This window comes from Pleurodeles waltl, chromosome 1_2 (assembly GCF_031143425.1).
Source record: "Pleurodeles waltl isolate 20211129_DDA chromosome 1_2, aPleWal1.hap1.20221129, whole genome shotgun sequence".
NCBI classification, from domain to species: domain Eukaryota; kingdom Metazoa; phylum Chordata; class Amphibia; order Caudata; family Salamandridae; genus Pleurodeles; species Pleurodeles waltl.
In genome coordinates, this window is record NC_090437.1 from 800,144,306 (window position 1) to 800,169,976 (window position 25,671).

At 43.3% G+C, this 25,671-nt stretch overlaps 1 protein-coding gene across 1 annotated transcript in view; it reads right to left on the reverse strand.

Annotated features, from left to right (window-relative positions):
* Window positions 1-874: 874 nt before the first annotated feature.
* HPF1 (histone PARylation factor 1) overlaps window positions 875-25,671 on the reverse strand; it is a 142,137-nt gene continuing 117,340 nt past the window's right edge. The window contains exon 8 of the mRNA XM_069244266.1: window positions 875-1,120. Within this exon, the coding sequence (XP_069100367.1) occupies window positions 989-1,120 (132 nt within the window). The 3' untranslated portion in view covers window positions 875-988. The remainder of the gene's footprint in view (window positions 1,121-25,671) is intronic.

Here is a 25,671-nt window from a genome sequence, read left to right on the forward strand (position 1 = left end):
AGATATATCTCATTTGAGAATTGTTGGGACATATGAATTTCTCCTTACAACTGTGAATATTGACGTTCAATGACATATCCAGTGACTTTCAGGAATACTATGGATCTTACTATTTATAAGGAGCCTTGATTAAGCCCTCAACAGGACGAAACACGTGTCGGCTGAACTCTGCAAATACAAGCAAGATTGTTCTTGGATGGATTTTTGTTTGATTTCATTGTTTAACTGGCTGAATTTTGTAAATACAAGTGTATTAGTATTTAGATGGACCCATTGTTGACTTATGTTAGTATGGAAAATCAACCTATTTGAACAAATATCTCAAGGATGTTTAAATATGGTCAACATGGGATGTATCTTGAAATAATTATAACTATTGATTAATTAAGTTTTACCTGCATTTGGCCACATACTAGTTGTATTACTTGTTTATCCTCCGTTTCTTTTTGTATTTGAATATTTAATTGTAATTTTTGTTACATTTTTTGAACCCATCATAATAGACAGCTAAGCATTTGTACATTTGTGTGCTCCACAAGTTGCTTTTTGTGTGGTCATGTTAACTGGTGTAGGTGGATTTCTATCCCAGTATACGTATTTGGCAATAGATACGTTTAGTAGTGTATGAGCACCATTATTGCACTCACTGAAAAGTACAGGAAGGTGCGGCCATTATAGGGTTATTGTTGCCATAATTGTTTTTCCAGGGGTAGTGTGCTGCAGTATGTAGTATAAAGGGGGACAGAGTGGAGCCATAGAGCGCGGCATTGCAACCATCCAGATATAAGAGTACAATGGCTTGAATTAATATTGAATTCATTTGATTATTAACTAAATGTATTTCACTGAGAAAAAATAGTTAATAGGCCATAACAACGATTAATTGCATTTATTTATGTACATTTATTTTATTAGAAAACTATTTAAACCTCCGGCAAAAAAAATTTCACTTCATCTAAAGCATAACGGATATCTGCTTCTCTTTGCATCATGCTGTCAGCTGATCTACATTTTCCTTTGTTCTGTTGGCTAAATGGATACTTATGATCTCTGCAAACAAGTTCCTCTTCAACAGGTTGTAGGCAAGAGGCAAAAGCTGACCCACCACCTTGTGGAAATACTGTGAACATGAAAAACACAAAAGAGATGGATTTGTTTTACACTTTACATCATTGCTATGCAGCTTCAAATCATTAGCTTTTATTTATGGTGTTGCATTTAAAAAAATATATGTATTTCAAGGTTAACAAAAACAATTCCAACACAGCTGGGTGTATAGAATACCCGCAATACATACCGAGCCATCCACCAGCTGCATAAATTACATTTTTCATAAATTACTTTAACATACATATACTGCGGTCTACACAGATGACAATATGATATTCATATAGTCTACATAATAATAATACTTACAGAGTGCATGGCTACTTCTTACGAAGTGTCCCAGCGCTAGAAAACGGACTCAAGTGAAAGAAGTTTCCGCACACATGAGGAAGAATTAACCAGATCCAAAAAGCCAGGTTTTGATTTTTTTTCTGAAAAGGATGTCAGAGGGGGCTAGGTGAATTTCCACACGGAGAGAGTTGAAGATTTCGGGCAAGAAGGCCAAAGAAACAGCCTCCTATACTGGTCCTTTTACATTTTGGAATAATGGCTTCTTTGGCTTTAGCTGATCTTAGGCTCCTCTATGGTATAGAAGGTTTCACCATCGACCGAAGATAGTAAGGGCCTTGACAGAAAAGGGCCTTACAGGAATAAAAAAAAAAGTGCTTTGAAGGGGACTTTGCCTCACTGGCAGCCAATGCAGTTTTTTTTTTTTTTTTTTAAGTGCCGGACTTACATAAGCCCACTTGGGTAGGTTGAGCAGTGCCTGAGCGGCAGCATTCTGAGCCCACTGAAGCCTGTTCAGGCAGGACTGGGATACAGCTAGGTAGAGAAGTTTGCAGTAGTTAGTTAACTACTGTTTTTTGGGCGGATTTAGAGGAGAGGTAGAATTTTCCTCAAGGATCTGAGCTTCCAAAAACATTTTCCTGTGAGGGCAGTAATCTGGGCATCGAAGGAGAGTTTTCGCTCAAACCAGATGCCCAGATTCTTAACTTTGGGCTTGGAAGCGGGGCAGAGGACCAAGGATGTCAGGCCACCATGCATTGGACCAGATGATTAGGTGCTTGCCTAAAACGATTACCTCGGTCTTACCGGCATTCAGTTTTAAACAGTTTGAGTACATCCATGCTGCTACTTCTAAAGGCAGACACCACAGAGTCACTGTTCTGTGATAATCTGTGGGCCCCTGTCTCCCTGCTGCAGGGGTCGCACCGTCTAGTTGAAGGGTTTTTGATGGCCCTGAAATGAATGTCCATGCAGAAAATCGGTAAGCCAGCGTAGAGTATAGCCGCTAATGCCACTGTTTCAGAGCCTGTTGTGTGATACGGTGTCAGAGGTGGCACCGAGGTCTAGCATCAAGATGGTCTCAATGTCACCCTCACAGACCGAGTCTTGTGCAAAAGATTGTTGACCTCCAAATAGCTGGAGAGCTGCCTATTCACATACTTCTCAGCAATTTTTGGGATCAGAGCTATAGATCGATAATTTTCCGGCTTAGCGGGTTGAATAGGGGTTTCTTTATAAGGGGTACCATAATGGTGTGTTCCCGCTGCTGGGGGACACATGTGGTGGAAAGAGGTTGATGAGTTCACACAGCACCGGTTGAATATTTTCACAGCCCTTCTGCAAGATGAACAGGAGATCCGGTTAACTGGGGCTTCAGATTTGACAGCAGCACAAATGGAAGCAAGTTCCTTAGTTTGGATGGGGCAGAAAGGCTTGAGATCAATACTGTCTGCTAAGAACAGGGGGTGGGGGGCAGGTTGTTCAGGTGGGGTGGGGGTGGTTCAAACCATGCCTCTAGCTTAAGGTGTGTTCTGGCTTCCACCGAAGTGGAGGCATAGAAGTTTTCAACCTTTTCAGAGAAGAAGGAGGCCAGGGCATTGCAACTCTCTTAATATGGAAGGGAGAAGGATGAGAAAGAGGATAGCGAGGAGAGAGATTTCCCAATCAAAATGATTGAGTTATTGGAGGTGAGATTTTCATAAACTAATAATCTCGTCTGGACTGAGTGATACGTAGGTAATAGGTTTTCAAAACTATGTGGTCCTCAGCTTTGCAGCCTGGATCATAGACTCTGAGCCAAGGGCGCTTGAGCCTCTTACAATTCTTTTTAAGGTCCATCATAAAACCACCCTGCTGATGGTTTATTTCTGTGTACGGCCATCTCTGTGATGGGGGCATAACGATCAAGTGCTCCTCAGAGCCAGCCATCAAATTAACTGCTGGCTTTGTCGACACAGCAGCTAAAAGTCCAACAATTATTGTTGAGGGCTTGACTAAGCCTTCCTGGGGTCACCTTAGCCTAGTCTACATAGGGACAAGAGCATGAATTATTGGTTTACTAGCATGGGGTATGCTTATAGGGAAGGCAAGATGATCTGACCACACTAGAGGAATTGGAGGTAAAGTTTCCACAAAACCCATATTGGTGAACACTGGATCAAGTGTATGCCCTAATCTGCGTGTGGGGAGGAGAACAAGTTGAAGACTCTCCATGTACTCGACCAGAGCTTTCACTACTGGGTAGTTGGTGCTAGGCGAGTTCAATGCCCACTTTGATTACACCAATAAATTGGAGTAGTGAAAGTCTAGAGAGGACAGCATGTCGGCTAATAGGCTGGAGACATTCAGCAGAGACCCTGGGGGTCAGCGAATAACAGTGCCTGATACAACAAGATTTTTGGAAAGAGCAAGGGAGGAGAAAGAAGCTTTGCAACACTTGATGGAAAGTCCAGAAAAGGAGCACTGGCGATCTTTCTTAAAAATTATTGCAATCCCACCCCTTCTTTGTGAGTCCCTTCCCTGTCTGACAATGGAGAGACCTTGCAGGATGGCCTATAGTATGTCAGTGAAGGAACCCTTATTGAGCCATGTCTCAGTCAGGAAGATAGCATCTGGCCTATGTTTTTTAAGAAAATAATGTTTTTTGATTCTATGCGTAGCCACTGATATGCAGTTAAGTAAGAAGAGTTTAAAAGATTGATGCAATAGTGACACAGAGCTAGTTCTGGCAGTTTGCACGGTTGGGGTCCAAGTCGAGAATCGCATTGGCCACTGTGTGAGTCCCTGTTACCCAGGTTTAAGGATTCCCTGTAGGCTTTGTGTGGGGTGGGAGCATAGATCCAGTAACTCATGTTTAGTTTACTGGATGGAGGTTGAACTGAAAGGACCAGGGGTCCTGGCCCCCGGTGCTGTCCGGGTGTGGATGGGTTTGTCTGACGCACCAGCTGCGAGGCCGTACCCTCACTTAAGTGTCATGGCAACTAGATCACACCGGTCTACAGAGTTACTGGTCAATTGGTCCAACCCACCACTGCCGACCCGCTCACAGTTTTTAAGTATTAAAATGCCCCCTAATGTCAGTTTCACGAGCCCCAGTAAAACAGTTTAAAAACAGAGTGCAAAGTTAAAATTATGATCACAGTAGTAGTAGCCTAATAAAATACAATTAAAGTGCCTTGTTCATCAAAAACAGAGCAAAAAAAAAAAAAAAGTGTGACAGAATCCTCGTCATATGTCTCGATATTTCTAACCACTATGCTGGTTCACTCCCATCCAGTTCCGTAATCAGAGTCCTGGGTCCAAACCTTTTTCTCCGACCTACTAGGTACTTGCTGCCTCCAGGGCCTGATGACTCCTCTATGATCTCTCAGAGGAACCAAACAATGTAGGGGTTACCAATTCTTGTAACATTTCAGCCCAGATCAAGCAGTTGTAACCAGTCCTTTCATCCATCCATCCATATCTCTCATATGTAATTTTTCTCCCTCTGTCCATTCAGATATATCTTGGATCCACACCTGTATTATTCCATCAAATTGCTATTCTCCTTCTGGCCAACAGCAAGAGTGCGACAAAGCAGGGATTTATTTTCTTAGTGTTGGAGGTGGGATAACCGCCTTTCTCCCCCAAAAGGTAATGTTGGACCAATAACTTTTTTCTTGCTCCTCAATTTATTTTTATTTTTTTAGAATTATTTTCAGAAAAAGATAAAGCTATGACAAGCAAATCACAATGCACTTCTGGTATGATACATGAGGAAAGAATGTCTGGACGAAATGCATAGTAAAAGTTACAATGTAAATTTGTATATGACAAAAATAACTGTCTCAATACAGATAATCAGTGTTTCTTATGTTTGTGAAAAGACATAACAGACATGCATCAGTATTGCTGCATGTAGTCAAGGCAGAAAAAAAAAAAAGTGTGAAGACAACCCCCATAAGATGGGGAGGTAAGCACTGGCTATAATAAATAAGTCCAGCAGAAAGGCCAAAAGAACTTGTCGAAAAGGGCCATAAGTTATGTTTGACAACAGAAGGGAGTAATAGACACTCCAATATCAAAGATTTAAAAATAAGAGGGTATGCTTATTTTGAGGGGTGGGGGGGGGGGGGGAGTAGTGGGGGTTGGGTTGTTACTTTTCTGTAAATATTCAAACGTGTGCCAAAGATGTTTAGTGACAGAGGCTCGATGTAATTTAGTGTTAAAATATTGTCTGCCCCTCTAACAGTGCATAGTCAGTTTCACCATTTTGTATCAGCACTTACAGAATTTAACTTCCAGTCCGAGAGTATTGTTTTAGTGCCCAAAGAGAGAAAAAGGTCCACTAATTAAGAACCCTGTTCAGTCAGTTCTGTTGTGAGCAGATTTGCATGGATACCCACGGTAACAGTTAGGAGAATCATCTGGAGGGATTCCCCAGTCTTATAACAAATCTATGGTTGTATCTTTGTCCATCGTGCGTGAACCATCGTACAAGCAAGAAACTTATGTTGTTAATCCCCCCATCCTCTCACTACATCTCCAGTAAGCGTAGTTGAAATTAAACCCATTTTATGTAGTTTGTGTAGTTCAGTAGGTTTTATGAATAGAATATCGTGATTGCGCTAACGTTGGTTTAATTTTTGCACAAAGGGTGGATTGCCAATTTTATTTCCATTCCTCATCAGACACAACCGTGTTATGTAGGGACTGAGCAGGTATCCCATTTCCTGATGGCTGATCTTGACAATTTCTTGGGGACTCTAAGTTTATATATGCGAGATGCAGCATGACCTGGTTTCCTAAAATTACCTAATAAGCCGGGTAGTTCGGGTGCGTAAAGAAACTTCAATTTTCTGACCGCACTTTAGACTGATAACTACCTTAATACCGGACACGCACCTACAATTCTTAATTCTCTCTTGGCAATAGGGCTCAACCTCAGTGCAACACAAGGTCATAAGGAGAAACGCTGCACCTAACATCCTGCATCTAGGACATATGTCTGACCTAGTTGGGTAGATTTTGTGTAGCCTATTAGGTGTGTGGTAAGCTCAGTATATAGAAATGTGCAAGCCTAAAGCAAACATTGCTGGACACTTCTCTTACTTTGGTGCATGCCTTCCTCTATTGTATGTCCTCTTCCCACTTTGAATTCGCCTTCTGGGTGACTCAGATTCATATATATATATTTTTTTAATCCTTCATATATGCGTGAGACCAGATGCTTAGCTGTCCCCATAATCAACAAGACCTCAAGTGTCTTTGTTTACTGAGGGAAAGCACGTCCATGAGTCTCTAATCATTTTGGTCAGTTTTGTGAACTGTAAAAACTGGGCAGGACCTACAGTAATTATTTTCTTGTGTTTCTTGAAATATAAGACAAGTGTCTCCATGACGTACGTTGCCAAGTGTCTCCATGACGTACGTTGCCAAGTGTCTCCATGACGTACGTTGCCAAGTGTCTCCATGACGTACGTTGCCAAGTGTCTCCATGACGTACGTTGCCAAGTGTCTCACATCCTCCTGTTCTCCATCTCATTATGGACATAGTGCTGTTTATTTTCAGGACAGGTTGTAGCTACCATAGTGGCAACTTTTTATTATTATTATTTTTATTTTTAAAGAAAAAGAGGGCTTGTGTAAGACCACCTTTCCCATGGTTTCACATAACCTGGCTACCTGTTGCACCACATAAGAGCATATTCTATCCTGTCTAGCTCCTGCCATTAACTGTTTTCGCAAATTCTTTGTCCCAGGCACACATGCCAAGAGTCACTTTTCCGAATTATCTTCCTCAGAACACCATTTTTGGTGGCATGTTGGAACGGTCTCTCTATATAATACAATTCTAGATCAGGAAGCCCAAGCCCTCTTCCTCTTCAGTCAGATTTAGCACATTTAGTTCAACCTTACTACTCTTACTCACCTATATCAGGGAGACCAGCTGGCTGCTAATTTCCCTAAAAGTAGCTCTCAATATCTGGCACAGAGTTCCATAATGCATATCAACATATGGGGAGGCAGAACATTTTTTTTTTTTTTTTTTTTTTTTACAAACCCTATTCTCCCTGCCAAACCAGAGCGTGTGGAGGCCTATAATCAAATTGTTTCTCTGCTGTGTGCAATGTATACCCCTCTGATATTAAATCCTGTTTTTATCCCATCTCAAACCCAATGGACATTTATCTAATCTTGCTAACAGGAACAGTACTGTTTTGCCCTTATTAATGTACAGAATTGACGTGTTTCCAAACATTTGTAATTTAGTCAATAACCTACAGACCAATACCAGAGGCCGTTTTAGATAAATTAACAGTTTAGATAGGAAGTCTGCATGGACAATACCTCCTAATGGGACACCGAATCCCTGAGCCCCTCACCCACCAACCACACTTAATAGATGAATAGCAGTGGGCTCTCCTGTCAGCGCAAATAGCATAGTGTTGCAATTTTTCAACTAGTTGCAATTTCCAAATTGCAATTGTTACTGAATCAGATCCAGGAAAATGACATTTCTCATGTAAGTAAACGTACAACTTACTCCAGAATTGGAACTTTCATAGATTCACATGCTTGAATCGTTCCCCGTTGTCGAGATGGGAGTCCCCGGTATAATAAAAAAAAGCTATGGCTAATTGCATATAAACATGACAGTCATTAGGGCTCTAACTTAGAAACATATCACAGTCATTTTGTTAAAAAATAAAATAAAAAAATAAATAAATAAAAAAGGACTAAACTCAAAAGCCAATGAATCAGATTACACCACCCTCTAGAACCCTCCTGTGAAGAGCTGCCTTCCCTCAGATTTTCCAATGCACGTCGTGCTTAGGAGTCTCCTCTGAGCTCTGCTTAGTTTTCTCTCAGATATACTTTTTCTGAGGTGTTTGGATTGATTTTCTCTTCAGAAATTCTTACATTTGGGTGCTTCAAACTGAAAAAGATGTCAGACACCAAAAAAGAGGGCTTTTTAGAGCCTGTGCTACCTGCATGATTAAGAGGCTACATGTCGATGACCAGCAGAAGGACTGCATATTCTGTCTCTATCCAATCCATAAAACCAGAGAATGTAAGCTATGTAGGAAATTTTCAACCAAAACTCTGAAAGACAGAGAGCCATCTTCTTCTTTTGCTGCAAAAGTTGAAATCTAGAGACAATCTGGTCTCTGATGAGGATAGTGCCTCATCTTCTGTGTCCGTCACCAAGACACCTGTGAGGAAGCATGCTGAGGAACTGACTGCCGATGACGAACCCCCTAGAAAGCCACCTAAAAAGTTATGAGCGTTCCTCAAAGATTCGTAGCCCTTCAAAGGAGAAATCTAAGGGGTCAGATTCCATCTCAAAAGCAAAAAAAGAAAACTCTGAGCCACCTGTGCGGGTAACGCATACCTTCAAAAAGCCAGCCTCTCCACCGTCGACTGCACCATCAGATGGTATCTTCGTCGACAGCTCATGCATCAACGGCATCTACCATCGTCACAATATCTATGTCGACGGCAGCTTCAACAGAGTCCTCGTCGATGGTCTGATCATCCTCGTCGACGGTACGCCCCATTTCATCACCGCAACTACAGTATCTCGTCAACGATCCTCCTGTCTACGCTTCTGTCAACAGGACACTTGTCGACTGCTCCGACGACGCTACCACCGTCCACAACACCTCCCACCGTCGACGATACCTCCTAATGTCGACAGCGACTTACCTCTCGTCAACGATCAAGGAAACACCTCAAATAAAAAAATAAAGAGACAGAGACTGTCTACATTGGCTCTTTTCTCATCGACGGAGCAGACTGGAATTAAAAAAAGATTACAAAGCATTGTTTAACCCAATCACTTACGTCTCCAAGTAAGGTGTCAAGACTGTTACCTTACCAACTGTTGGATGAAGATGACGGAGGATGATTGACTAGACAGGGTGGCCAGAAGTCCTTCACAATTACGGGTCAAATGTCAGGAATACTCAGGTGATGATTCTAATATGACCAGCAATATTATGAGCAGCCCAACAGCAAGGGCTGATATGTCTACTTTCTAGCTTAATGTTGGATTTGCAAGCAATGTTAGCAGATTACACGGGGCATTTTTCCACCAATACCTACATTGATGCAGCAACCAACGATTTCCCGGCTTCCCCCCCCCAGTCTGTTCCTGCTCAAGTGCAAAATCCATACACCACAGGATGACTGGAATGAATATATAATTCCAGCACCTGCCTCTCCTGGAACACCTATAGTGAAATACCTCCTGAAGATATCAGTGGTTTTCACAACCTGCTAGAAAGGGCAGACACGCGATTCGATTTACCGATGCCTGCGACTCAGCAGGACTGTTTCCTGTACGATTTCAAAGAACTTCACAGGAAAACAGTCTGAGCTATTCCAGTAACTGACCATGTTTGAAGTCAGGGTTTGAAGATAATGCGTAACCCTACAACAGTACCTGCAGTGTTACCTAAGTTGGATAAGAAGTACAAGTCAATAAAGGATGCTCCTGCCTGCCTAACAAGCCACACAACAAGACTCAGTTATCTCACAGGTGGCGCAACATCGCTCCAGGAATCTTTCTACACTGTTAACTACGCCGCTAGATAAGGAAGGGAGACGCGTTGATAACATCGGGAAGCGTTTTTCCTCAATGTCTGCCATTGTAGTGCGAGCTGACAATTCTCTAGCGCTCCTTGGCAGATATGATAGGCAACTGTGGTCGGACATAACTCAGTGTTTTGAAGAACTTCCGAAGAGTACCAAGACTGAGGCAAAAAAGGAGCTCATGGAGGGACAACGTTCCTCTGTGGAAATTGCGCACTTGACATCGCCGCCATGGGGTTTAGACTGCTAGCTGGATCGGCAGTTTTGAGGAGTCAATGGTGGCTCAAAGCCACTAATTTCTGACCTGAGGTCCAAACTAAGATTTTAGATCTTCCCTGTGACGGAGAGGCGCTATCTGAGAAGCATGTTGATGAAGCGCTGCAAACCATAAAGTCGGACATTGAGACCACAGATCGTTGGGCACTCTGCATTATAGAAAATTGCCTTTTCGTGGAGCCAGGGGCAGACGGCAACCTCCATTTCGTGGAGGACACCACCAGTATGGATTTCCACCGTACTCCACAACCTTCCACTCTACCAGACCCCAATATCAGCAAAGGCAACCGCCCCCAGCGGCTTACAGCAGACCTTCTCACAACGGAAGGCCAGAAAGGTAATCTAAAGAAGCCACCCGTAGGCAATGACTCTCTTCAAGCACCAGCTACCTCCTGTTCTTCCCCTTCAGTTTTTCAGGGAACGTTGAAACATCATTAATTGCTGGCGACAAATAACCAAGGACAAATGGGTACTGGATGTAATACAATTTGGCCACCTCGTAGATTTCATTCAGATACCCCGAATGACGCCACCGTTTCAGGTTCGACAAAGTCATCTGCTCAGTTTAGAAGTGGAGACCATGTTGAGCAAAGGAGCAATAGAAGTGGTACTCTATTCCCAGAGGGGGAAGAGGCTTCTACTCCCGCTTCTTCCTGCCATCCTAGTTTGGACCCAGCCATATGCAAATCAGTCTTGACCCTGTTCCCCATGGGAACAGTCCAGACCGAACTGCCAGGCCAGGTCCTCCCTAGACAGTAAACAAGCATCCTGGGACCGATTTCAGGGTATCATCCTTCATCAGTCAGGCTAGCTTGAATCCACTGGCACAGCGAGCAAGGGACCCACATCTGGGCATACCCTAGCCACTTAGTGTGCGCACAAGGCTTCATCACAAAACAAAATAAAATGATTGAGTGTTAAAACTTTTCAAACACTCACCCCTAGTCACAGATCTGGGTTTAATCCATGATCTTGCTCGCCACATCACCCCAGTTTGGACCCAACCATATGCAAGTCAGTCTTGACCCTGTTACCGGACTACACAAAACTGAAACCGGTATACGCAATAGGGGACACAAACAAATGTATCTATGTGGCATCAGAAATCGCTTTCTGAGATCTATAAACATGCAATATGTACGGAGAAGGTAAGATGTCTTGGCTATGGGTCTTATATAGCAAAAACCCACAATTAATTAGGCCTTTATTTAATATTATCACGACTTGCACAAAAAAAAAAAAGTAGTCAACCCTTTGTCACAAACAGTAGAGGCCTTTTTATGTCAGATACAGCCCACCTGTCTGACTTTTGAATTGTGGACTGCATTAGATACACCCATCTTCAAACAGGAGTTCAGAGGTGTGCTTCTGGATTTGGCAATGGAGAAAGTCCCAGGTACTGATGGGCTCCCTATTGACTTTGTCTACATTTTCCCCTCAGCTGTCCCGGGACGCAGCACTCCCCTTAATATACACTGCTTATTCTTCAATCTTGATTATGCACCCCAACGCATTCCAATTCTGCCAGTCATGTCTTCAACTTAAGAAAGACACTGAACTCCCTTAACTGGAATTAGATTCAATCAGACTGAAGTAAATATTGTTTTGGGAGGCACGTCATTAACTGGGCCTCCCCTTATACAGTGGCTGGCAATGGTTGATCCATGTGTGCACACCACATCACAGTGATGCTTGTGGCATGGGTTTCCTAGACATACTTCTACACCTTTCCCCAAGTGGACCACCACATAAGGTTCCAGTTCTTCAGTCCCCATGCACTAATGCTAGAAAAAGTAGAATTCTTTCACTAGTGCTCCACACAACTTCCTTGCTTTGAGCACAGATGTTAACCTACTTACTCAATGGTTCTCTCTTGGGTTATACTGTGTGGTGTCCTTTGCGTGTTATATGTTGACACTGCCTGGCATTGATCTTGTTTTTTGTACCTGAACATAGAAAGTCTCCCTCACCCAAATGAGCAAGTAGCATATGGGATGTCAGTACACTGTAAGCAATCAGCAGCACACTGGACTGCGATTCCTGTGGCTTCCTCTACAAACGAAAGGAAACTGCTTCACAGTTGGATCAACTTACATCCATACCTGGACAACCCAAAATCGTGACCAAAGACTTGACCAAGAACATAAAAATGCCCATGACTGACATTAAGAATCTGCACATACAGGTGGCTCAAAACAAGGAGCTATTGGAAAGGTAACTCAGTTTACAGTGGCAATACTATGAAAGTGAAAGAACTCGACATGACAAAACATAATATCTAGGCACTAGATTTGGAATCATATAAAACAGGTCCCATAGGGACATTAAACACCGTGTACATTGTGTAAAATATAATTTCTTCCTATGTAATTTATAAGAAAATCCCAGATTAATTGCTTATCTTCTGTAACACTCTTTCTGGTGGATACACTAACCACAGATTTCTCGTTTTTACCATTCCAACGAGACTGGATCAGGATTTTTTCAAGCAATTGCTTCTGCGTGCCAGCTTGTGGCACCCTCTGAATCCACAGCGGATGTACTGATTGTGTTTCAAGGGCCTTTGCCCGGAATAAACTATTTTAAACAGAATCGTCAGAGGCTTCCTAGTGCCTTCAGAAGTGAGGACAAGAAGCCGCATATGAGGGCTGACCAATTTAGGTTGATCATTTCTGCAACCTTAGAAGTGGATTGACTGAGACAGACTGGACGAGACAGTGTTCCAAGTGTAGCTTGAGTCCACTCCCTAAACAATGGGTGGAAGGAGGCAGGGCCGTGAGGAAGAAAGTTGGTTACTTACCTGTAACCAATGCAACCCACCCTCCTCCACTGAGAGGCTCACCCTTTTCCTCCAAGGCTACAGTTGTAAATTTGTGCTAACAAATCTGAGGGGCTCGGTCTCTCTTGGTGGTGTTCTAGAGGGTGCTGTCGCCTGACTGGCTACAGTTTATACTTTGGTTGTTTTCTAAAAAGGACATAGATAGGCTATACAGCCAATGATTCATTGCCATTAGTGCCTATTCTAGTGATACACATTGCTTTATTATGGTACCGTGGGACTCCAACGTTGACAGGTAATGATTGAAGCATGTGAATCTATTAAAGATACCAACACTGGAGAACTAGCTACAGGTAGCGGACACATTTTCTTTTCAGTATTGGATCTTTTATAGATTCACATGCTTGAATCAGAATAGTCAGCATTAAATCACACTTAATAAATGTGTGCATGTGTGTCTGTCTCATTCCTTATTGAAACAGGTGTCTTAATACTGCTTATCCCACAGCCGCATCAGCCTTATCAAGGCAAAAATGTGTTGTAAAGGTGTGCCTGACCATGTTGTTGCAGATGTGTCGGATGGGCACACCAGCAAACAGAGCTATGGAGATGGAGACAACCTGGTGGAATGGGCCTTAATTTTGCCCAACAATGGCTTTCCTGCTGGTTTGAGACAAAACTGAATGGTGGATACAATCCATCTGGCAATGGTTCGTTTAGAAACTGGATGACCTTGTCTGAGGTTACCATATGCCACAAATAATTAATCTCCTTTGCGAATATGATGGGTTCTGTGCAAACAGAACCTGAGAAATCTTTTGACGTCCAAAGTGTGCAATGACTTCTCTGCAATGGTTTGTGGAGTTCTGAAGAATGGCCATCGCACTACTGGCTCATTTACTCTGAAGGTACCTTTGGTATAAAACTGGGATTGGTCCAGAGAATTACCTTGTCTGATTTGAACTTGAAAGGTTCTTTTATGGTAAACGGCTAAATGTCACCAACTCTCTTGGCACATGAGTGTTAGAAGTGCTGTTTTCCAAATGAGGTATTGCAATTCAGTCTTGTAAATGGGCTTGAATGGAGCTTTCATGAGTCGTCCTAGAACCACATTCAGTAGCCACGATTAGGAGTGTCTTCACTGGAGGATATGGTCTTGAATAGACTTTTTAATAATTGTTTTAAGCTTCTGGTGGACCATGGAGACAGAGCGTCACTAGCCCGTCTAAATCTGAAATTGTGCTAGATGCAGTAAATACAGGAGAATTTGCACAGGTTATGAGAAAGGATGAATTTTTATTCTGCACGCCAGATGCAAAAGTGCTTCCATTTGCATGTTTTGTTAGTGGTCTCTACCCTTGCTTTTGCCAGTATTTCCCTGCAGTCTGAAGGAATGTCTAGCATGGCAAACTCAAACTCAGGAGCCAGGCTAAGTGTAGCGAGGTCAGGTTGGGATGACAGACCTGACCACCTGGCTCATCGTCAGCAGTGTTGGTATTGATTTGAGCTGCATGGGAGGTTGTTCAGGCAGGAGCAGGAGCTCCGTGAACCAAAACTGTCTGGGTGAACATGGAGCAATGAGGAGGACTCTGCAGGGCTCTTTCTTCATTTTCATGAGAAACTGTGGGATCGGGGGAAAACTGTGAGCATAAATTCCTGACCATCTCATTGAAAACGCATTTCCCCATGATCCCTCTTGGTGATGCCAACTTGCGAAGAATTTCCATTTTTTGTTCTCCCTTGTTGCAGTGCATGTTGGTTGAAATCCTTCTTATGCCAGGCATTGGTCCTGCTTAAGAACAGTGCGAGTGAGGATGTTGGATACTCCTGTTACATGTTCTGCTCTGAGCAATATGTGATGTTTCAGAGCCCAGTTCCAGATCTCCTCTGCTTGAAGAGATAGTGCTGGTGAGGGTGTTCCTCTCTGCTTGCCGATTTAGAACATGCTGGTGGTACTGTATGTATGAATGAGCACCGATGAGTGTGCTATTTTGGGGAGGAAAGATCTTAATGCCTAAGCAATGGCCTTCGGCTCCAGAAGATTTATGTGCAGTTTTTCCTCCTTTGAATCCCATTTTCTGCTGATCGTTAGGTCTTGCAGATGGGCACCCTAATCTTCCAGCAAAGCATCTGTCGTTATAACATACTCACAAATTTGTGCCAGAAAAGAAAGACCCTTGGATAGATTTGATGCCAGAGTCTACCAAAGCATGGCGTGTGTTAATTCGATGTCCTCGAAAGAGCCCTGGGTTTGTTACCATTGATTGTCCAATTCCTCTTGGAGTGGCTGCATCCATAGAAAATTCAGAATGAGGTGATTGCACAAAGAAAGCATTCAGAGGAAAAACTTGTATATGTGAACAAAAAATGACTTTTTGTGGCTAATCTCCTCGCTAGCTGTCAAATGTTTGTCTGTCTTGTGAGGCAAAATCTTTGTTCTGGACTGTTTCCAAGAACGCTCCTAAGAATCTCAAGGTTGTGCAGGCCCTCTAACGGATGCTAATTAGATGTATGTAATCTATGACTTTCACTTGTGTAATGATCTGATGAGATGTTGAACTGCATTGTCAGTACTGTGGAAATGCCAATAAAAACAAGTAAAAAAAAAAAAAAAAAAAGAATCTCAACGTTATCGGACTCAAGTGAGATTTTTGAACGCTGATTGTGAGACTTATTCTGTGGAATAATGTTAGACAGGTTGTTGTGGCCTCTACTGTTTGTTGGTGTGTCTGTGCTTTTATCAGACAGTCGTCCAGGTGTAGAAAGACCTGAACTCCACCCTGTCTGAGATAGGCTGCCACTGGAGCTAAGACTTTGGTGAAAATGTGAAGGGCTGATTTTAGTCCAAATGGGAGGACTGTAAACTGGTAGTGTGTGTTGGCTGCCTTGAATCACAGAAACCTGCGGTGTTTCGGGCAAACTGGCACACGAAATTGTGTGTCCTGAAGGTCTCAGGCCGTCATATGATCTCCTGGACTGAGGTGAATTTGGAGAGGTCTAGAATCGAGAGCCAATCTCCTGACGACTTCTGAATGAGGAAGGAATGGGAGTAAAGCCCCATTCCTCTGTGGTTTCAGGACTACCTCTATCGCTCCTTTTCATAGCATGGTAGATACCTGCAGAAGGAGATGTTTCATGTGTGAAGGTGGTGTTTTGATGAATTCCAGGGTATGACCCCATGTGATCAGATCACCTACCCACTAGTCTGATCTAATGAGGAACCACTGATGGAAATGATGCGTAATCCGAACGCCAGTGGATTGGGCAAGTTGAGTGGATTAGTCAGTATTATTGATGGGTCACTGTTTTCTGTTGGAATCCCTGCCTCAGGAAGAAAACTTTCCTCTAGTTGCATATTTATACGCTGCTGTTGGTGGCTGTCCGTAAGACTGTTGTTTGGGATATTCTTGAGGCTTCCTCTGCCCAAACCTCCTCGAAATGGCTACTTCCAAAACTGCAGAGTGCCAAGGGACTTGGCAGATTCTGGATCAGCACTGATGGACTGTAGCGTCCCGTCCACATGGTTGCCAAACAATTATTTGCCGTCTAAAGGTAAGTCTAGTATTTTACTTAGAATCTCTGGGTGGAAAGACATGGTTTTAAGTCATCCTTGTCTATGTAGAACCGCTGCAACAGCGAGCGGTCCCAATCCTGTTGCTGGGATATCAATAGCACAATCTATGATCTCAGACGATGTTCTTTCTCCTTTTTGAAGGATCTTCCAAGCTTCTATTTTGGCATCTTGAGGTAAGAGGTCAATCTATGTACAAAGGTCTGACCACATTTGGCGGTCGTAGCGGCTTAATATTGCCAGATAGTTTGCTACCCTAACTGTCTTTGCTGCCATAGAAGAGAATGTCTTCCCAAGATTATAGAGATTGGAGTTGGTGGATTCTTGGAGCAACGTTGAGCAGCCTGGGATACCACTGAGTATGGTTTAGGTTGGGCGATCAAGCATGTTGGATTCTCTTCAGGAGCTTTCCATTTTTTTTTATCAAGTCTGGGGATGACTGCAGATACTGTAGCAGGATGTTTCATGATTTTGAGACCTTTTTGGTGGTCTCTTTAAAATCGTAAAGGAAGCAATCTGCTTGTTTGGAAGTGGAAGCTCAAACCTCTTAGCAGCTCTTTCCATCAGATTATGGAATCTGCAGATATCCTCTGGTGGGGAATCTGTTGTTGGCAGTACTGGAGGGGATGGAGTTGGGATTAGATAATCATCCCATCCGTTCGGGATTGAGGCACTGTCTCCCCCCCCCCCCCCTTCTCTCGCATCATCCATTGAAGGTGAGTCATCAGATGAGGGTCCGCTATGATAGTAGCCATCTGTTAAAAGGGTGTTGCAGGAGCAGTTCGAAGTCTTGATGGCTGTGAAAGAGGCACTGGGAGCCGAGTAGGTGGTACTGGCCTTGGTGTCTGCTTTGAGGGAGCTAGGTCAGGCAGTTCAGGGAACCTAAAATAATAATCATGGAGTATATTTTGCAAACTGTTCACCAAAGATATAGACATTTGGATGTACTGTTCTTGATGCTCTTGTTTTTGATAAGATGAGTATTCCTGCTGGTACTGCTCAGATTGCTCTCCAGCAGTATAATAGCATTCATCATAGTATTGTTCTTCATCATCATCCTCCTAGCACTTGACGTGAAGCTCTGATGGGCTACAAGCCACCCCAAAGAGGCCCTCGTCTTCTGAACCATAATAGTCTAGAAGATATGCTCGTGGAAGGGTTGAAACTTTACTGGGTAAGGTGTAGGCTGGAAGAATCTCTGTAGGAAATTTATTCCTTGGAGCAATCAATGACCAAAACAAAAACTATGTTTTCGTCGCCGATGTGGATTTTAGTGGTGCTGACTGTTCCTTCGTCGATGGCTCCCTCGACATTGAATGTCTCACCAACAGCTGTTTCCTTATCAACAGTTCTCTCGTCTTCAACAGTAACTTTATTGATGGACCTGTTGACATTTGGTTTAGGGATGGGCCACAAACGACGGCAGTTTTGTCAGTGTGACAGTGTGCTTCAGGATTATAATGGTGGTTGACAACAAAGATGAAGATGAAATGATTATGGGCGTTGAAGCTGTAGTGAATGTCTTTTCTTTAATTTCTTTTTATTATTTTTATCAAGATCCAGCATAACAAAAAACATTACAATGCCATACTTTATCTTAAACATCCTTCCCAATAATGTCCAGTAGGATAACTCCAGATAAATACAATCAAGCTAGATAGCAACCCAGATTAATTTTGGGATTAAACCTAATTATAATTATACATAATTGTCATGAAATAATTCGCCCCAAACCCGGGAAAACTTTTTACCGCCACCCACTCTCCTGGCACATCTCATTTCCTGCTTTCCGACCGGTACCATTTTACTCAGCCATTCTTGAGGGGAAGGAGTTAGATCGGTACGCCAGTTTCTTAACCGGAGAGATCTAGCAATTACAGTGGCAATAAAAACTAATTTTTCCCACATAGGTGGAAGCCTTACCCCGGGGTCGTAGCCCGAGACCACCAGCCATATACTGGGAATTATAGTTATCTGAGCAATAGTTGATAATATCTTAAAAACTCCATTCCAGTATTCCTGAATAAGTTGACATGTGTATCCAACTAGCCACCCCTGCTGCCTTACAACGAAAGCAGAGATCAGGGCAACTGGGCACCATGCGGGATACTGCTTGCAGAGTGCGATATAATAACCATTTACTAAAAAATATCATGTGGTGCCAATTTGTGCCTCTGAGTACTGTACAATTTCAATAATTGAGCTTCTCCCAACACTCCCTTGACAGGTAAAAGCCCTCTTGGCGATCCCATTTTCTCGCCACTTTTTCCCCCAGAGAGCGATCTTTGCCCGCTCTAGGAGTAACCACCTCCATGCACCTGCTCGCCTTACCCAAGGAGGGTCTACCAGCTCAGCGACTAATGCCTGTGTATTAATAATTAAATCGAAATCCAGGTCCCTTAAACTGTGGTGCATAATACTATAAAAACCCAGCAGGAAAAAGTTATTTTGTACTACCATCTGAATGTTTAACAGAGTTTCCCAATTTTCATTGATGCAAAAATCCCCAACTTTACTAAATCCTGCGTTGTTCCATCTCCTCGCTATCTCTAAATCGAGCTGAGAACCAGAGTGCAACGCAAACTGTGTGAGAGGAGTAAGAAGGTGCAAATATGGGATTGAATATCTGATATCCCATGTCAACCTTCTTAAGAAAACTACTAGATGGTGCCCGTTTAGCTAGTTCAAAAGATTTTCTATTGTTTTCCGTGGTGGCGTGAAGATAGATAGCTATACTCCTCTGTACTGCTTCTTCCAGTACCCTAACTTGTTGTCTCTGATAAAATGTATCTGTCGCCCCTTTAGCGATTACCAAGCTCCTAAAAAAGGCCTTAAACACATCCCAAACCATAGCTGGAGTTGAAGATTCCTGATTACATTTGAAGAATTCACTTATTTCAAATCTAGAGGCCTGTACCCAGCCCTTGTCCTGGAGAAGTTGCTGGTTAAACACCCACCTTCTTCTAGAAAGGGACATCGAGTGTTCTGGGAAAAGGGCCACTTCCAGGACCAGCGTGGCATGGTCAGATAAACCAGAATGCCTCACCGATTGGCTCTTAAAGCACATTGTTTTGGATATCAAAAAGAAATCGATTCGGGAGGCGCTTTTAAACCGGCTTGAGATAAACGTATACTCTCTCTCATTTGGGGGCATTTTTTCTGCAAGGGTCACAGAGCATCAACACCTTGACGTAATCTTTAAGGATTTTAGCCTCCCTAAGTTTGTGTTATTTTTTAACATTAACAGTGGTGTCCATAAGTGGATACTGAAGAAAGTTAAGACCCAGCAATAATAATTTTACCTGAAAGTTGCAAAAGGGATTGGAACAGTTCCACATAGGTAGCCGGATCATCTGTCAGAGGTACATAAAAACTGATGAAAAAAAAAAAAAAAAAAAAAAAAAAAAAAACTTTCTTTGGCGATTAGGCAGTGTACCCAGCATCATCGCCCTTTGGGGTCGCTAAGAGAATCAAGTGCCTGAGCACTAAGACCCCTAGCTAAAAAGATCGGCACGTATCTGGGAGCGGCTGGAGCTGCAGACACCGCCTTGAGATCAGCGAGTCTCTTAAACATATTGAAGCCCGCTATTTTTGTAGACAGAGTATGAGGTTCTTGTTACAAAATGACAGAGGGGTTTAGAACATTTACCCTTTCTTCAATTGCAGTCCTCTTCCTCCGATTATTTAGCCCATTGACATTCCAGGAGACTATTCTTAGTGGGGAGTTCAACCTTGCCATTGGATATTTATAAAAGATTGCATAAATATGAAGTAATCTGAAGCCACCAGAAGGCTTGGCCCTTGGCCTGCGTCGGATGGTGTCATCCACACTGTAAACTTAATCATTACACATAGCTACATTTTAGTATGGTAAAAAAAGGATCTTGTACCCCTTGCCACCCCCCTGCATCCCCCACCCATTCCCCTGTGCCCTTAGGTGGCCAACACATGGGGGCCCTCCCATCTGGGCAATCACAGACCACCGCCCTACCCCCTGACCCCTTCCTTCCCTAATCGGGTGCCTTGACATGGCACCCTCGAAACCATAGACTGCAAAGGGCTTGGAAAGTAAGTGCCAAGATAATGTGATATGTTACACACTGCGGAATCGACCATTTTCAAAACAAATTCACCCCTCTTAGTGCATACTGTGCCCGCTCCTTCAGTTCTCTTATTTATATTTTTTCGCCTCCCTGTCCCCCTCCCCCTTTAGTCCTAATCGATCAGTATTTTGAACAAAATGCAAAAGAGTTTTAGCAGCATCAACTGTGAACTATGTAAACTAAATTAGTGTCCATGAAAAACACTTTAAGGTTTGGAAAGTAAGTGCCAAGATAACACGTTATGGTACACTCTGCAAAATCCACCATTCTCAAACGAATTCACCCTGCTTAGTGCATAATGTGGCCGGTCCTTGCATTCTCTTATTTATATTATATTTTTTCCCCCTCGTTCTCAAATTTGTCCTACTGGATCAGAGTTTTGAATGGAATACAAAAGAGTCTTAGCAGCATCAACTGTGAACTAAATTTGAATGGCCCTGAAAAAAACTAAGTTTAGATTGCTGTACAAGTCTTGCTGGAGCTCTGGCTTTCTGAAATGCCAGGATCATCCCCTTCAGTTCCCTCCACCGATGCGCAGCAGCCACCGACATATCTGAGAACATTTTAAAGGCATAATCACCAGGGATCTGATGTATTTTATTATTTATTGCTTATTGAAGAATGCATTCCTTGATGCGAAAGTCACCACAGTTTACAATAATAGTTTGAGGGTATTTTGCATTGGGTAGCTGTACTGCAGGAACCCGGTGGGCCCTCATGATGGTGAGATCTAAATGTTTATCCGTTGGTTCTGAGAAAACATGATGTATAAGATCGGTGATTAGATCTGTAACAGTCTGCCCATTTTCGCACCTTTCAGGGACTCCCGTAATACTCAGATTAGATCTGCATGAGCTATTCTCAGCATCATCTAGCCGAATTTGTAAGTCTAACAGATCTGCTTGACATTTTGCCACGGACGGCTCCAAAGTAGAATGTACATCCTCTAGATTTGAAACTTGCTGCTCTACCTCCGATTCGCGAGTTGAGTTGCTGTATATTACTGCGAATTAAATTTAATTGCGATTCCATTCTCTGGTTTGCTTCTTCTTGCAAGATTTTCAGGGTTTTTAGCTCACTTAAAATCTGAAGGAGCAGATTTTCTGAGGGAATGCCAATGCTTGCCTGGTCTTTAAACTCCTGAGATGGACGCTCAGCTTGTAAGTTCAGCTGACCCTGAGCTGGCTCGAGGGGTCCGTTTACAATGGAATTTGGCGGGGCCCAATTGCGGTGCTAGTCCCGGAAATACGAATTGGCTCGCAAAATGTATCAAGCAAGGAGCGGTCTTCCTGGGGGGCGGAGATGGAGCCACTAATCAGCAGAGTAACAACATCTTTTTGGCACCTCCCCGCTCCACCACTAAACAGGGGATATAGAAACTTGGATGCAGAGCCTGTATCCTGGGCTTTACTGTAATTAGTCTCAGAATTTGAGCCGAAGGTTGACTGCTTCAGAGGTGAGCCAGCTTTCTTAGCTAACCCCAGACTTGAGTCCGGGCCCAGGTCCTTAACCTCCTCGAGCAAAGAGAGCCAAGACGCAGACCCGTTGTGTTGATTACAGAGGGTCATGAGTTGTGAGGCAGATGAGTCAGTGTTTGGCAGAGGAGCAGTGTTTGAAGGTAAGTCCATGTTTATATGGTTATCGGAGGGAGCTGGACGTTTTGCTTTAATACTCCATGTTATTTTGGCTGCCCTAGCAGGGCGTCCTTTGCCCTGAAATTGATGTGTAGATCGCTGCATTGTAAATATTACTCCTTGTCCTTTTTTGCACCTCTGCACAGTTTACTGTGACTAACAGAGCAGTGCTCGTCGTGTAGCAAATTACACCAGATTACGCCAGAGGTAGTAAACACTACATTGCCAGGGTTAGCTTCGTTTTAGCGAGCAGCTTTAAAGTTCAGAATGTACTGAATGTAGCGAGCACTGAGAAGAAGCTAAAATAATTTAGTCAGGGCGCAATGAGGGTTTTTGAAACAGGTGCAAAGCGAAACTGCTGCTCTATTTAAGTCTCGTAGCCCCTGCCTCACCTCCCTTTTTGAGCTGATCTGGTCTACTCTCCAAAGGCAGGACAGAGTTAGGCATCTGTAAGCTTTTCTCACGCGTCAGGTTCCAGGTACGTCAAGGCAGCGGAGATGCAGCTTACCAATCCTTCCCACCATTCACGACAAGCATGGGGGTGCAGAAACCCCCTCAGATAATTCAGCGGCCTCAGAGCAATCGAAAACGCTAAAACACGAACATAAGGCGTCCTGCTCACAACGCATGTCCTTCCCCTCTGCGTCTGTGGTTAGCAGCCGAGCATGATGGGAGCTCCGACGCGGCTCTCTGCGACAAGAATCTGTAGTGAATGTCAATGTTGAAATTGTGGTAGTCATTGTCGCCGAGGTAGTCGCCAGGAATTGGAATTTTGATTTCGTTGTCAACTGTAATGATTGTGAGTCCTTAGACTGAGCCTTTTTTAAGGAAGGCGAAGTAGGCTCTGAACAAACCTTTTTTTAATTGAATATTTTTCCTTTTTTTTTTTTTGAGGAAGATAGACGTTCCTCATGTGCTTTTTCTTGTCCAGAAGAGCTATGGTGAGATTTTTTTTCATAGCTTTACGAGGGGGTGCTGAAGACAGTTTTTCACTAGCTCTATCCCTTTTCTTGGATGTTATAGTCTTTGAAGGCTCATCACGTGCTCTTCAGAGAGAGAGTGCATTCCTTAGGTTTAAGCTTCTGGAGCCCAAGTAAAAGTCTACCTTCTTTGTCTTTAAGCGTTTTCTGTGAAAAGCTGCGACAAATTTTGCAAACTCTCACGCTGTGCTCCAGATGGAGGCAATATCTACAATCCTTATGCAGTTCATTGGAATAGAGCCTAGCACCCCTCCCCCCCACCAACAGGTGTCGCAAGCTGTGAAAAGCCCTTTTTTTAGCTGGCTCTGACATGATGTCCAATCAGAATATATATATGGTTCTGAAGAGAAGAAAAATAGTCAGATTTGAAATAGGTATTAAAAACTGAGCAGCGCTCAGGGAGACTCCCATCACATGAGGTGTGGTAGAAAGTCAGGGGACTCAGCGCCTCTTGGGAGAGGGATTAACCCTTTTTTTTTTTTTTTTTCTCCTAAGGACATAGATAGGCTATACAGCCAATGGTGCATTGCTTTTAGAGTCTATTCTAGTGATACACATTGCCTTATTATGGTACCCTGGGACTCCCACTTTGACAGGTAATGAGTCAAGCATGTGAATCTATATGAGATCCAATACAGTAGAATCAGTAGTAAGAGTATCTACCAGAATGAGCACCATCAAAATCCAGTTACTTGTTCTCCTATCAATATTTCTAACTACGGATTCCTCACCTTTTGAATAGTTACCCAACATAACTCGCACCAAGAATTCCTGCAGGACCAAGTGAGCAAAACTGACCTCTCTGCAGACCTGACTGTCAAGGCAGTAAGGCTTGGTGAATATATTGCTGGATGCCCATCTAGCAGCCTGGCAGATGTCCAGTACAAAACACTGCTTGCTTATACTATTGAAAGAGTAGTTTCTCTAGTGAAATGAGCTGCAGGCTCTCCCAGTTATCGGTTTTAGTCATGGCTTGCTTCTGAACCGCATTCCCCTTCATTGCGCTGGCATGCCAATGAAAAGCTGATCAATGACTTGATGCTCTTCATATGCTCGATGTAAAAATAGCTCTTTCGGTGTAGCATATGAAGCCTCTCCTCCTCAGAGGGATGTGGTGCAGAGGAAAGGGTGGTGTAAGCGATGTACTAAATCATATGGAAGAGTGATACAACTTTCGGTAGAAAGGAAGAACAAGTGCTCAGCATCAATTTGTCAGAAGAAAGTGGTGTCTGGGAGTTGCACTGAATGCCTGTAGCTCACCGACAGCTCACAGAAATAACTACAATAAGAAAGTGTCTTGAAGGTAAGCAGCTCTAGCGAACAGCAGTGGTTTGAAATGCATGGATGTCTGGAATTTAGGGACCACGTTAACATCCCATGGAGACATAATGAACAGACCGTGGTGGGAACATATTAAGCAAGTCTTTTTAGAATGCGCATCACAACTGGTAACTTGAATAAAGGCTGATCAAGTAAATGCAGAAAACGTTGAAAGGGCGGACATAGAACCCTAAACTGTGCTCATCACAAATACTTGCTGGGCCAAAGATAAAGTTATCTGATATTCTGTTGTTCACCTTATCTGTAGAGGATCGAGCTGATGGTCCCCACACCAGGCCATAAATGTCACCCCATGACATAAATAGATAAATCTTGTAGAAGTGTGTCCAGCTAAAATAATCACATCCACTACCTCAGCAGGAAGGTCAAAGCTGTGCGTCTGTCCTTGCTCAATCAACATGCATGAAAGTGTAGGCTGTGGAGATATGGCGTTGTACCTGTCCTGTTACTGAGACAGAAGGCTAGAGGTAAATAGACTGGAGGGCAAATGCTTAGAATCAACAGATCTGGCACGATCTGGACCTATCAAGGTCATAGGGCTCTGGGCAGTCTGGACTCCTATCAGAACTTGAGGTGGAAGTGGAAAGGTATACAGGAGTAATGGCTCCCACTATAGATGAAATTCACCCCCCTAGGGATCCTCTTGGCCACTTGTCATGTCTGAGATCTGTTTGGGATACAGTGAGCAGTCTGCTGCATGACAGGTCCCAGGCAGTCCGAAATGCAGCACCTGGGTTGTGCCAACTGAAAATGGAAGTTCGACTGCAAGGTCCGTATATACCAGCTGCGAAGGATGCATGAGGCCAGGAGTCCAAAAAGTCTCAGAACCATCTGCCCCAGAACCCAGGATTGGGTTGGGGGATGGAACATGTGAATGGCAGGGGGTAACCTCATAGAACAATGTAAAGCACCCACTGATTGAATTTTTAACTTTCCAGCCATGAATGACAAATAAAATCCTGCCCCCTAAAGTCTGTACTGGCTGCTGTACAGGGTGTGAGGGCCTTCATTGGCAATA